Raw genomic sequence first — 15,188 nt, forward strand, 5'->3', positions numbered from 1 at the left:
AAAAAACTATGAACAAATCCCTATGCACATTGCACATATCTTATTTTAAAGTAAAAAAAAACAAAACGGGAACAAATACAATATTTAAAATAAAGAACAAGTAAATTTAAATCAACAAACTGACCAATATTTCAATGGTAACTATGGGCCTGCTTTTGGCTAATGAGATAGTCAATGTCCGGTTCCATATTTGTCACTGCTAGCTGTAACAAGTGATATGATGCGCTTCCAGAGCCGTGTTGCGTGCGTCTTGCGTCACCGGAAGTAGTACTGTCCGGTGCACTTTGCGGCACTGCCACATACAGTACTCCAGGATGCATCTGCATCCTGTGCTCCTCTCACCACCAATGAAAGAGGTGCCCCTTCTGGAAGGGTGGTGGGGGCTGGATAAATGGCCTCAGGGGGCCGCATACAGCCCACAGGCCGTAGTTTGGGGGCCCCTGGCATAGAGCATCGGCTCGGCGTGTGGACATCCTGGGTGTGATTCTCAGTCAGGGCACACAAGAGAAGCAACCATCTGCTTCTCTCCCCAAACCTCTCTCCCTTCTTTCTCACTTCCTCTGTTGCAGCCAGTGGCTTGATTGGTTTGAGCATCAGCCCTGGTTGCTGAGAATAGCTCGGCCAATTCAAGCATCTGCCCCAGACCAGGGTTGCCAGGTGGAGCCCAGTCAGGGTGCATGAAGGAGTCTGCAGGAGTCTGTCTTTCTATTTCCCCTCCTCCTTTCACTTAAAAGAAAGAAAGAAAAGTTCGCCAGTAATTATCATGCTGCTGTTTTCAGTTTTGGACTAAGGTGACAGCCAATGAAGAACCATAAGTGAATACATAAATTCAATTCTTAGTTCCCGCAACTCTTGTTTCCCTGGTTAATGTCAATTTTGTCTTCCTTTCCAGCGACATGGAGTGTTTATACAGACAGAGATAAAACCAGGGAGTAGACCAAGAGCACCTAAGGGAACAGAGGTATTACTGAACACTTCAGGGTCGTGCTCATCAGAACAGCCCCAAAAAAGCATAGAAAGGAAATTCAGCGATAAGTAAAATGATCTCACCAGGTCTCTGTCAACAAAATTCCCAGGAGTTGTTAAAGGCTAAATCTCCCTTCTCAGAAACAGACATCAGAGAGGCAGCCAACGCCTGCCCCAGAAGTTCCAAGAGAAGGAAGATTGCTGATGTCTTTCAAACAACTGCAGCAGATGCTGTGATCACCAGGAATGCTCCTTCAAATCTACCAATAAAAACTCAGGATAAATTATCTTCTTCAGTTAAAAACATAATCCTTGGAATGTAGAGAAATTTCAGTATCATCATACAGGCCCTTGTATTTGCTTTTTTGTCTTATCAATAACCTCAGAACATACAATTTACACAAATGGGAGAATGAAAAAAAAGACAGTTACAATATCTGAAATTTTAAGAGCGGTCTCCAATGAATGATGGATTATGAGACATATTTTTATGTCACATTATTTATGAACAATACAACTGTGTTTTGCACAAAAATGAATGTAATTAACAAATGTTATTAATCTTTTAGAGGAGAGGCTCTGTTAGTGATTAGTTGTGGCTCTGGAATCAAACAAATCCGGGTTGGAAAGTTGGCTCTGTCATGTATGGGCTGTGTGACTCTGGGTAAATTACTTGACCTCTCTAGATTTCGGTGTCACCATCTGTAAGATTAGAATAGTGACTTCATAATGTTACTGAACATGAGATTATGCAAATTGATCAATCAATGGATCAATGTAATCACAACATCACTATTACTATACTAAATTTCAATGTAAGGATAATGTTCTTTGGTAAACTTAACATTTCCTCCTTATTCTAAAACTCTGAACCCCTCTCTATGTAATTAAGAATGTAAAAATCTAAAAACATTTCTCCCAGTACAACACACATACACACACACACACCCCCTTAATTCAAAGGCATGGGTACTTAGAATATCAAAATATATCCTAAATCGTGTTCTATTTTACTTAGATCATATCTGGCACTAATTCAAACCTTTGCTTTTTGGCTGAATTTGGTGGGATTAATTCTACCAGCTATTTTGTGTGGACACACAGTGGAAGTAGGTGAAGTTCCCTCTGCTGCCGAAAGATATTTACCAGCCCCCCAAATGTTCATGGAAGTATATCAGTTGCACAGTATTATCTGTCCTATTGGTAAGAATATAGGTATATCTTTATCTCTTTCTCTTCCAGGAAAGAAATTTTAACAGACTACAAAAAAATGAGTGGCATTAGTACATATTTGTGTGTTGGGGACTTCCAGTCCTTACATGGTAGATTAAGGTTAATAGTCAACCCCTTTCATTACAAACACCTTGAAATGCTAAATAAAATTAAACAATAAATATATAATCAAGCTCATAAAACAGAGACATCCACATGTCCCAAAATAGAGAACTTACTTGTTTGTGTATCAATATATATCTTGAAGATCTTTCCCTATCAATACACATAGACTATCTCATTATTTTAAGTCTTCCACATAGTCTTCCATGGTCTAGATCAGTGCTGGTCAACCTGGTCCCTACTGCCCACTAGTGGGCGTTCCAGCTTTCATTGTGGGCAGTAGCGGAGCCACCAAAATATAAATAAAAAGATAGATTTAACTATAGTAAGTTGTTTCATAAAGATTTATTCTGCCAAACTTAGCGAAAATCCAACATAAAGTACTTGGTAAGTAATTATTATTATATGCTTTAACTTGCTGTAACTCTGCTTTATAAACTTTATAAATTAAAGTTACTTCCCTACTTTATAAATCACCATTACTGTGGAACCAGTGGGCGGTTAGAAAATTTTACTACTAACAGATACAAAAGTGGGCGGTAGGTATAAAAAAGTTGACTACCCCTGGTCTAGATATACTCTACAATTGGAGCAGTAAGAATGCAAGCTTTGGTGTGTAGGGAGGGGAGAGGGGGTGGCAGTTAGCAGATTTGGAGAAAGGTCATAAAGGCTAGAAACTTGAATTTTAATCTGCACTGGAATAGCAACAGAATTTTACAACAGGCAAAGTAGAGATTTGGACCTGAAATCTGCATCAACTAGAACCCTCAAACCACTGACCTGTAGGTACAAGGCAGATTGGAGGGACTCCACTCATACCACCAGGCAGATAGCACGCAAGTTCATGTCTGCTTAGAACTATAGTTAGTGAATAAAGTCTTTGTTAGAAAGTACAACCTCAAGCTTGTGCCACGTTCTAGTTTGGTATATGAAATTATATGCAAGACAGCTCATAGGATACAAAATTAGCATAAAATTAATCCTACTTGTAATAACACTAAGGTATCCAACAAAAGCAAATGTAATACTCTATTTCCACAATCCACAGGAAAAAAACAGTCCCTAATAAAGATAAGGTCACAAACAAAAAGTACAAATCCCACAAAGAACTCAGCAAGAGTTTGCAGTACAACAAAGAGGATGATTCAAATCTCAAAACTGGAAAGAACAAAATTAAAACATTTGCAATTTAAAGATTCTTGTCATTCTCCCACTCTGGAAAATTTCATTCTCTAGCCTTTTCTATTATTTCCATCATCCCCTCCATCCTCTCTCTCTTTTCCTTCTGTAACAGCTAGTGCTAAATGAGGGAACACTTAAATTTATCTTCTATGCCTCTTAACTTTTCTCTCATTATCCTTCTGAACAATGCAAGGACCCCTTGACACTAACTTTCTACTAATTTGCTTTTCAGCCATGTCCATTATCTTGCCAAGCCATCTATTGAAATGTATTAAATTTTTAGTATTATATTTTAATTTCCAAGATCTATGCATGCCTCCTAAATACACAAGACTCTTCCTATAGTACAGATATGAGAGCCTCTCTTATCTCCTTAGAATGTTATAAAGTCTTTTGTTTCCTCTCTTAACTCTACTCATTTTCGTGTGTTTCATGCAATGCTTACTTTCTTGGCATTGTACCTTTCTCCTTAAATGTTTAGTGATACTCTTCTTTGATTATGAAATCTCCAGATCCCTATCACTATAAGCTGTGTCTGTCCATTATAGGCTGACTTTGGTCCAGGGTTGGGATATATAGTCAGATAGGATCTGAGGATGATTTGTCTCGTTAGGCTCTTTGGTCCCCCTGAGAACCCATAGCGACTGACTTGCTTTAGCAGACCCAGTGTCTGACTCCATTCATACCACAGCTGCTCACTGCTTAGCACCAGCAGAACAGGGAGGGATGACTGACTTGCTGCTCCGCATGCTGTCCCCTCATTTCTCATATTGATAAATGCCCCAGAGTCATTTCTCCTTCATAATATCCATTGATTCTCGGCATATAGTTCCCTAAGACCTGCCTCCACAGCAGTCATCTCTACACGTCGGATTTTGTTTAGTTTTTCTCTTCCACACATTTGTTCTCTGGCAATACCCTTTTTGAATTTATTAAAAATGTGTTTCTTCTGATAAGTTTCCCTGTCTTTCAATGCTATTAAACTCTATTTTTTGTCTATATCTATTTTTTAGGAGATTTAGTAGGCAATAAACAGTAGATGTGTATATCTGTATGCCATTTGAGTCCATCTCTAATTCCTTTTAAGTAAATCATTTGCAACCTTTGTACTTTAACCATTAATAAACAAACTCTCTGCAATAGGCCTCATAGTTGTCTGACAAACATCACTGAGAACTGATACAGTCCTCTTCCTTAGGGAAGATGTTTTAGTGACAGAGGGTCTGGGCTCAAATAGCCTAGTTAGTAGACCATTACCATAGGCGAGGTTGGTGGTTCTCAACATTTTCAAATAAGAGGACATCTTTTCTGCAGTAAAAAAAAACATTTATGGCCCCTCACAAAATAGCAAGAGAACTTTCAGTATCCATTGTTTGGTAACAAAATGCAATAATGATTTCCAGGCTCAAATCTCTGTTTTTTTAACTGCTAAGGGTGTTATCTCTCTATGATGAATTTCAGAATCTATTAAAATCATCATGGTCTGTCAGTACAGATAGTGCTCTTAAATTTCACAAGAACATCTAAATATTTTCCAAGTAATTCCCTTATCTGGTATTTTAATAGAATAATAGCCTTTACCAAAATACAGGAATTTTTTCAGCTTACTAAACCAAACATAAAAACATGATTATTAATATAATTTAATGTATATTTAAAATTATTTATTAATTTTAGAGGGGGAAGGGAGGAGAGGGGGAGTGGAAAGGGAGAGTCAGAAGGAGATTAAGAGGGAGAGGGAAAGAGAGAGACGATTCAGTGCTTCGCCCTGACATGCACCCACTGGTCGATTCTTGTATGTGCCCTGACCAGGGATTGAACCCACAACCCTGACACATCGGGAGGATGCTCCAACCAATTTAGCTACCTGGTCAGGGAATAATTTAATATTTTAAGAATACTTTAATGAATATGCTAATAGTTTTCAACTTTTAACACTGATATTACTAATACCATAAATTTGTATAATATTTTAAGCTTTAAAGCATTTCCAAATCCATTACCTCATTTGATCCTTATGATAATCCTGTGAGCAGAGCAAATAATATCTCGATTTTAAAGCTAATTATAACCCGAGAGAACTTCAGTGACATCCCTAAGTTTGCAGTTAGCAAGCAATAAAGCCAAGATCAGAACTTTAGTTTCTCAATGCCTACTCCACTTATTTCTAAATGTCAACCAAAAGGACAATGCTGGCCTGTTACAAATGAAAAAACAAGGCCAGTATAAGATATCAAGAAAATAATTTCAGTACTTTTACTGAGATATTATCATTTTACTGCTTTTAGGGATTTAAGATGATCTTTGTTAGACTTTAAAAAATTTTTTATTTACTTACTAATTTTAGAAAGGAAGAGAGAGGGAGAGAGAAACACTGGTTTTTGTTCATTGTTTCACTTACTCGTGCATCTATGGTTGATTCTTTTTTTTTTAATTTTTATTTATTTATTTTTTACAGAGACAGAGAGTGAGTCAGAGAGAGGGACAGTCAGGAACGGGGAGAGATGAGAAGCATCAATCATCAGTCTTTCATTGCGCGTTGTGACACCTTAGTTGTTAATTGATTGCTTTCTCATATGTGCCCTGACCGTGGGCCTTCAGCAGACTGAGTAACCCCTTGCTAGAGCCAGCAACCTTGGGTTCAAGCTGGTGGGCTTTTCCCCAAACCAGATGAGCCCGCACTCAAGCTGGCGGCCTCGGGGTCTCGAACCCGGGTCCTCTGCATCCCAGTCCGACGCTCTATCCACTGAGCCACCGCCTGGTCAGGCTATGGTTGATTCTTGCATGTACTCTGACCGGGAATCAAACCCACAGCCTTGGCCTATCGGGCTGATGCTCTAACCATCTGAGCTACCTGGCCAAGGCTATAAACTTCTGATCACTATAATGGACTAGGTTGATTTGGGAAGTACCTATCATTCCTAACACAGATAAATGTTGATTAAAATGTAACAAAAACATTTGACATGTACAGCTAAATGCTAAAACAAGAAATTGAAATCCTCAGGTGTGAGAAATGAAGAGAATACTGAAGTGGTGAACAAGAGAAGCTAAATAGACAACTTAAGGAATGAAATAAAACATTGAACTTAGGGACAGGGACTCTAATAGCTGAGTGGAAGGGGAGCTGAGGCCCCATGTGCCATGGAGTTGGAGCTGAACAAAGAGCCAGGATGTTAGACAGGCTCTGCTGCTGTGAAAAGTATCTCCTCCTGTTAGCCTGAGAATTAGGGAGGAAGCAGACTGATTACCACTCAGATGACATACCTCCCAAACCACATGCAGGAGTGGGAGTAAAATGTGCCTTCATGAGCAGGGCTAGTTCCCAAGCCAAGAAAGCAACCGAGAAACTGGTTTAAGCCAGGGAAATCTGAAGGACCCTGGTGGAGAGAAATATGAAACTGCCCAAACTAACACTTGACAATCTCGATACATGAGCCACAATGAAAGAAATACCCACAATAAAATGAAAACAAAAAAAAGTATACATATTCAAAAAGAAAAACTTTTAGGGAGGGGGTTAGCAGAATTCACGCCCCAAGAATTACAGACTATAGAGAGAATAGACTATAAAGTAAACATGCATAAAATAATTCAAGATATAAAAGAATACCATAGAAATAGGCATATTGGTTGTGGTGGGGTTGCCTATAGAAATGCTAGAGATAAAAAAATACCACTTTTTAAAAAGTTAACTCAAACAATAGCTTAAGAGAAAATCAGTACATTGGAAGACAGAGCTAAAGAAATATGACAGTATAAACCAGAAAAAGATAAAAAAAGAATCCTGAAAGGAAAATACACGAAGACTAGATGTTACTAAGAGTTTCAGAGGTTATCACAGAAGGAATATAAGGGGGAGAAATGTAAAATACAAATAGCTAGAATAGAGATTACTGCTTGTTACCAACAATGAAATCTCCCCCTCTGCCTTATTAATAGAATCATCCATTTTTAACTGGGAACTGGCTGCCCAAAATAAACCATTATTTCCCCCTTCCTAACAGCTGGTTTGACCATATGACTGTATTATGGGCTATAACCAGAGCCACGTGTGCAACTTCCAGAAATGTCCTTAAAAGGAGGAAGTAGCCCCCTCTGTAAATTTTCCATCCTCGTAGCTGGAATACAGATATTATCATTCAAGTCTGAGTAGAGAATTTATTTGCTGAGAATTGTGAAACAGTAAAATAAAGGGGTCCCTGACCCTCTGATGTCATTAAATGCCACCAGGTAGTCTAACTTATATAAGAAAGAAATAAACTTTATCTTGTATAAGACACTCTGATTTAGAGTTTTTCTATCACTTGCAGCAGAACCTAATCCTAAAATATGCAATGATTGAGAATTTTCTAGGATCAAAGAAAGATGTGAATCTTTAATTAGAAGGAGCAAAATGAACTTTGAGCTAGTACAATGAAATTAAATCCACACATGGACACACAATAGTAAAACCACAGATTATCAAATATAAAGTGAAAACCTTAAAAAGTGAATCAGAGAGAAAAGAGATTCTTAATTTGAAAGGAAAGACAACCATAATGGCAGCAGGCTTCTCAACGATAGATGCAAGAAGATAGTGGAGTAGTATCATGAAAATGCTGAAGGCAAAAATGGTCAACATAGACCTTCACGCTTATCTAAACTGTAATTCAAGAATGAGAACAAAATATGAACATTTTTATACATATGTAGATCAACAATAAGTGCTTATATAATACAGTTTTACAAGGCACTGTTCTATGTGCTTTATATATTTTAAATCACAGTGTTAATTCCCACAACAACACTCTGAGATAGGTGCTGTTAATATTACCATATTAATGATTATAAAACTAAGATACAGGGAGGTTAAGTAACTTGCCAAAAATCACACAGCTAGTAAGTGGCCGCTGATCAGGTTTTGAGCACAGGCATTCTGCTTCGGATGCCATGGTTTTCATTGTTATGCTACCCAGCCTCCATGACTAAGAGAGTTAGCTACTCACAAATCTTCTTTGATATAACTACTAAAAGATATCATTTAAAAGACTGGTATTGGACCAGAAAAGAAATTGTAGGATGCAAGCAGAAAACAAGACAAATTAGCAAATCACAGTAAGTATTAAACTATAAAAATGTTCTTTTATGAAATGATTCTGATTTTAGATTTCAGGGCATTGTTTTCCCTTGTGGCATCTTTATTTGGCAAAAGAAAATATTGGACAACTCTATGTCAGTTCCCCCCAAAATTTTGACAAGTTTCCTGGTACATGAAATCATGAAGTCTGAAAACTATTGATTCAATCTATTATGCAACAAGAGTTGTTTTCTTTTTTATGAAAAAGAAAATTTGCAAGGGTAATTACTAATGTGTCAAGCAAAAAAAATATATTTATTGGTAAAAGGCTATTTTGTTGGGTATTTGTAGTCATAATGTCAGGGTATGCGTGCAACTATTAGTGAGAATCACTATTCTCCCCAAAATGGTCCCATCAGGGAGCATGCTATAAATTAAACTGTTAAAGAATAAAAGAAAAAAAAAACTTTCCACCACAGAAATTCATTGCTAATGTATTAAGATTTGTGGAGAGAATGCTTTGGGTGGATAAATTATATCAAGATGATCTACACTTTTTCCTCCACAATGGTTTTGTTGCCAGAACACAGGTGTCATTAAAACTACCACTAAATCAAAGCCAAAAGGGGACAGGAAAAGACTCCTATCAACATGGCCATCACTGGACACATACATTCTGGCACGTCTACCACTGCTGGCCATCTGACCAAATGTGGTGGGACTGACAAAACAACCATCCAAAAATTTGAGAAGGAGGCTGCTGAGATGGGAAAGAAACCCTTCATGTATGCCTGGGTCTTGAATAAACTGAGAGCCGAACGTGAGCTTGGTATGACCATTGATATCTCCCTGTGATAATTCAAGACCAGCAAGTACTATGTGACCATCACTGACACATAGACTTGGTCAAAATCACAATTACAGGCACATCTCAGGCTGACTGTGCTGTCTGGATTGCTGCTGCTGTTGATGAATTTGAAGCAGGTATCTCTAAGAATGGGCAGACCCGCAACCATGCCTAGAATGCCGGTGGTTAAAGCCAGGCAGGTTCACATTCTATTTGGGGAGACAGTAGAGAAACTGCAGAGTCAGAAAGCATTGGGCCATTACCATTTAATAGAGTCTCACAACAGCAGAATAGCAAACAAGCAGGGGAAAACCTCTTCTCACAGCAGCAGGCAAACAAACAGCATAAAACAGCCCCTCACAGTGGTGGGCAGGCAATCTGCAATCTGCCACCCTGAGGGCAAGCACTGTAACCTCACAGAGACTATACACATGTGGTGGTGCCACGTGCTCATGCACTAATTATGCAAAGTGCAAGTGAGCAAACCTAACACAGCTGGTTTCCTAAAAATACCCTTCCGGCTTACACCCTGGGTGTGAAACAACTGATTGTTGGTGTTAACAAAATGGGGGCCACTGAGCTGCTCTACACTGGAAGAGCTATGAAGAAATTGTTAAAGAAGTCACTACCTACATTAAGAAAATTGGCTACAACCCTGACTGGCAGCATTTGTGCCAATTTCTGCTTGGAATGGTGACAACATGCTGGAGCCTAGTGCTAACATGCTTTGGTTTAAGGCAGTGGTTCTCAAACTTTTTGAAGTCAGGTGCATTTAAAATCCCACAAATAATTGTAGGCGCACTATATAGAAATTTCTGAGAAATATGTTATAATAATTAAGTCAAGTATTAAAGAAAAAGATATAAAGTCCAAGTGTACTTTTATGATAATTAAATGAAATAAATACGACAAAATTAAATTTATTCTGACATTAAAAAACTTTTTTATATTACATTTTTTGAGTTATGCTTTTTAAAATTTGTAAAAAAAGAGGGTTAAAAAATTTAAAAAAGACAAAAAGTTATCTTTTTGTATATATAGATACATTCTTAATAAGATTTAGTAAATTCAGCAGGTCCCAGCACAAATGTGCTAAGTTTTTCATTCTTGTGTTTATGAGAAACATGAGCCTGATTCGTCCTAATGATTTCTTCAATATTTGGGCATCTATTTGAAAGGCAAACTCTCATTTCCTCATCAATACATTGAAGAATTCCTCTCTTTTTATTCTTTAATTGGGTTGAGGGTAGAAAATCCTAATTCATATAAATAAGATGTTGAAAATTGTAGAAAAATGTTCAAGGCTTTTTTAGATATTGCCACATATTCTTCTTTTATAGAAATGCAAAAGGCTTCAAGAGATAATTCCTTATGTTTAATCATCAATCCAAAACCCCCACCATACATACCATCTTAACTTTACACCAAACAAAGGATAGAAGAAACTTGCCTCCAGTCTTTCCGGGGAATATGGGGGATAGTGTAAACAATCCAGCACCACAGCTTAACGGCCTTTTGCAACCTAATCAGGCAAGTGAGGTGGGGGGTTGGGCAGACTGTCAGCTTACAGCCAACTCCCCACACCTCTGTCTCCAAAAATCTAAACTCCAAAAACCCTGTTGTTTTTTGGTTCCCAACAGGCACATATTTCTCTGGAATACCAAAAAAGCGCACCTGGAAATCTTCTAGGGCACACCAGTGTGCCCTGGCGCACATTTTGAAAACCACTGGTTTAAGGGATGGAAAGTGACCCATAAAGATGGCTATACCAGTGGAACCACACAGCATGAAACTCTGGATTGCATCCTGCCACCACTGACAAGACCCTGTGCCTGCCCCTCTAGGACCCTGCAAACTGCAGCTCACAAGCCACATGCGGCTCTTTGGCCCCTTGAGTGTGGCTCTTCCACAAAATACCACATGCGGGCGCTACCTTGATAAGGAATATATCTACCTATATAGTTTAAGTTTAAAAAATTTGGCTCTCAAAAGAAATTTCTATCATTGTACTGTTGATATTTGGCTCTGTTGACTAATGAGTTTGCCAACCACTGCTCTAGGATGTCTACATAATTGGTGGTATTGGTACTGTCCTATGGGCTGAGTGGAGACCCGTGTTCTCAAACCTGGCATGTTGATTACCTTTGTTTCAGTCAATGTTACAACTGAAGTAAAAGTCTATTAAAATGCACTGTGAAGCATTGAGTGAAGCTCTTCTCAGGGGCAACGTGGGCTTCAGTGTCAAGAATGTGTCTGCCAAAGATATTCATTGTGGCAATGTGTCTGCTGACAGCCAAAATGACCCAGCAATGGAAGGAGGCAGCTGGCTTCACAGCTCAAGTGATTATCCTGAAACATCCAGGCCAAATCGGTGCAGGATACGCACCTGTGCTGGATTGTCACACAGCTCACAGTGCTCGCTAATTCACTGAGCTGAAGGAGAACATTGAACATCATCCTGGAAAAAAGCTGGAGGACAGCTCAAAGTTTTTGAAATCTGGTGGAGCTACCGTCATTAACATGGTTCCTGGCAAGCCCACTGCATTGAGAGCTTCTCTGATTATCCTCCTCTGGGCTGTTTTGCTGTTTGTGACATGAGACATATGGTTGCTGTGGGTGTCATCAAAGCAGTGGACAAGAAGGCAGCCGGAGCTAGCTGAGTCACCAAGTCTGCCCAGAAAGCTCAGAAAGCTAAACAAATATTATCCTCAATACCTGCCACCACAGTCTTAACCAGTGGTGATTAAGAACTATGATATTTGTTTCAGAACTGTTTGTCTCAGTTGGCCATTTAAGTTTAACAAGAAAAGACTGGTTAATGATTATAAAGCATCATAAAACCTTCAGAACGAAAGGAGAATGTTTTGTGGATCATTTGGGGTTTATTTTTGTGTGTGTGGTAATTTTTAAGTTATTAACTTTTAAAATCGGTATGTTTTAACAGTATGTTTTACTTGACCAAAAATCTGTCACAAAATTTTGAGACCCATTAAAACAAAGTTTAGTGAGAGGAAAAAAAAGATGATACACAATATTTCAGCCAGTGCTGAAGCCAATGCGGCTGCATGCCCATCAAAGTCAAAGATGGATAACCACACTGAACACCTCCGAAAGAGTGAATTTCTTCATTATAAAATTTTCTTCAAATGAGGTTGTAAACTACTTTTTGCCATTTTGTAGATTGAAGATGCCTAATGGTTTACTCTTATGTAACTTTATAGGTCACATGATTTCTTCATTCTCTAGTCAACTCTGCACTAGAAGGAGACACCCAAAAATGTTCCCCAGGGTTCTTAGCTCTTTGTTTCACAATCACAAGCTAATGAGTTGAAGACATGTGTGAGCTAATGGAATTTTCTTGGCTGAAATCTTAATTGTAGCTCTCACAGAAATTAAATTTCTATTGTAGTTAAGTTCTATAAATGCTATTTCATTTTTAGGGTGCTTTTGTTTTTGTTTCTCTATAGCAGCAGCAGCTTTTATTTTTTTGTTGTACATGGAGTTGGACATTGAAGGTATTTTTAAGAGTCAACCTGTAGTCAAATTCCCTTAGCCTATGATATCCAGGAAGTACAATTTTGTGTACAATAATTCCTATATACACCAAAAATGTCACTGAGCCACAAAAACAAAAGGAAAATCCCTATTAGAAGTCTGCCTGCCTGTAGAAGGTCCTCCAATTGATTTTAATATTGGGCTTCTACAACCCTAATACACTCTGGTGTAGTAAAGGATAAACCTTGCTCAAAGAGAGGTCTCACCTTTGACCTTGGCTCCTGTGAGTTAACTTCTAAGATATTGGAATATCCCACCTGATAAGAGTATCTTTGTTTACGTGGGGGGCCTTAGACCATGCCAGATGGTCTATGCTAACAATGTGATTTATTGTGGTGGGTCTTGGCCACACAGTATTATTAGCTTGACCTCTGGAGAGGACAGAGACTAAGGTCAGCCATGTGGGCAGTCAACCATGATGATATGACCAAGCTCAGTAAATACTCTGGACACCAACACTCAGGTAAGAATCCTAGTTGGCAATATTCCATGTGTATGATCACATATTAGTGAGAAAAGTTAGCACTGTCTACAACTCCACTGGGAAAGGACAGCTGGAAACTTAGGCCCTGTGTTCCTCTTTCCTTTGTTGATTGGAACCTCGATCCTTTCACCGTCGTACATCATACATACCCATGAGTATAAGACTCGTGGGTATGAGTGAGTTCTGTGAGTCCTTCTAGAAAGTTATCAAACCTGTTGGTGCCCTTGGGGACCTTCAAACTTGCAGTTGGTGTCAAAATGAGGGTGGTTGTGTAGACTCTCAAACTTGCAATGCTGATTTGATTGTTGTGAGGATTAAGCAAGATGATGAAGTATATAGTGAAACTCCTTGGAAACATGACGTCTCTCACTATTTTAGATGGAGCTGAAATATTTGCTAGAAGAGGTTAATAATAAATTGTATTTGTTTAGCTATAAAAATGTTTTCACGTACTTTCATTCAAGTAATTCTGAGAAATTTAAGGACAAAGAATTAATTCTACTGCCATTAATCTCATTATGGAACTATGAAATGGCCCAAAGAAGAACTCTACATTAATCACTAATTCTTTTATTTATTTAATCAATCCTAATAAAAGGTCATTTAGGCCTCAGAGTGGTACTCACTATTTCTGGCCTATGGTATAAGGCCCTCTCTTATTAACTTTCTTTAACTCTGCCCATAGCTTCCTAATAATTCCTTTGTTAAATTCTCCCCATTCATCCCCTCTGAATGACCACAATTTGCTGGCTGGATCTGACCAATGCAGTGATTGACATAGAGCAATATGCATTATGAATCTTCTTAACACTGAGCTCCAGGTTATAACTGTGAATTGGTTAAAGTAGACACTTGAAATGCATTTGTCATCCCTAGATATGGGGTGTAATGATATTCTTCTTGGTTTGAACCTTTAGCAAGAAACATGAAAAATATGTCTTATTATTGGACACTTCATTTTTTTCTCACTTCCAATCACTGAGAAACAGTGTCTGACACCTGTGGCCTCAGTAATGGGGATTTTGGCCCAGTATGTCTGTCTTAGAGTAGAACCTTGACAGCCACTAAGATGCTTTGAACTTCTGTGTCATACCTTTTGGTTTGCCAGTAACCTGCCTCTACATCTTACCGTAAATTCAAATGTCCTCAGAGACCAAGCACGTAACCTAAACATGTGAAGACCCTGGGCAGTGGAATAAAAATCAAGCAGTTCTGATTCCTAGTATGTCAGAATAAAGAAGACTTTGAAAATTCACTTTTTCATAAAAGAAATTAGAACATTGGCAAAAATTGTCAAAACCAACTGTTTCAATAATTTGGAAATTAGCCAAAGCCTTACTGCACTTGAAAGAGTATTTATTCAATAATGGCTGAATCTCTGGGAGAAGAGTGAGTTTGTGGTGTTTCAACTAGTACTATTCCCACTTCAATCCCCAAAAAGAATAAAATACTTAGAAATAACTTTTTTTAAAAGTACAATAATTTTACACTGAAAACTATAACATATTATTAAAAGAAACTTATTATCTAAACTAATGCAAAGCCATTATGTGTTTGTGGATTAGAGCAGTTAATATTAAAATGGCAACACTCCCCAAAGTGATTTATAGAATCAACACAACACCTATCAAAATCCCAGGTGCCATTTTGCCAAAATGAAAGCTGATCCTAAAATTCATACGGAGATGCAAGGAGCTCAGAATAGCCAAAAAATCTTGAAAAAGTAAAACAAAATTGGAGGGCTCACAGTTCCCAATTTT

The 15,188-nt window shown here is 38.1% G+C and overlaps 1 protein-coding gene and 1 pseudogene across 1 annotated transcript in view; both read left to right on the forward strand.

The window, feature by feature from the left end:
* C3H2orf73 (chromosome 3 C2orf73 homolog) overlaps positions 1–1,289 on the forward strand; it is a 40,264-nt gene extending 38,975 nt beyond the window's left edge. Inside the window, 2 exon segments of the mRNA XM_066264752.1 lie at positions 893–1,000; positions 1,002–1,289. Coding sequence (XP_066120849.1) covers positions 893–1,000; positions 1,002–1,289 — 396 coding nt within the window.
* Positions 1,290–8,096: 6,807 nt separating this feature from the next.
* LOC136329841 (elongation factor 1-alpha 1-like) lies at positions 8,097–12,136 on the forward strand (annotated as a pseudogene).
* Positions 12,137–15,188: the final 3,052 nt, after the last annotated feature.

The sequence above is a fragment of the Saccopteryx bilineata genome, chromosome 3 (assembly GCF_036850765.1).
Source record: "Saccopteryx bilineata isolate mSacBil1 chromosome 3, mSacBil1_pri_phased_curated, whole genome shotgun sequence".
Taxonomy (NCBI): domain Eukaryota; kingdom Metazoa; phylum Chordata; class Mammalia; order Chiroptera; family Emballonuridae; genus Saccopteryx; species Saccopteryx bilineata.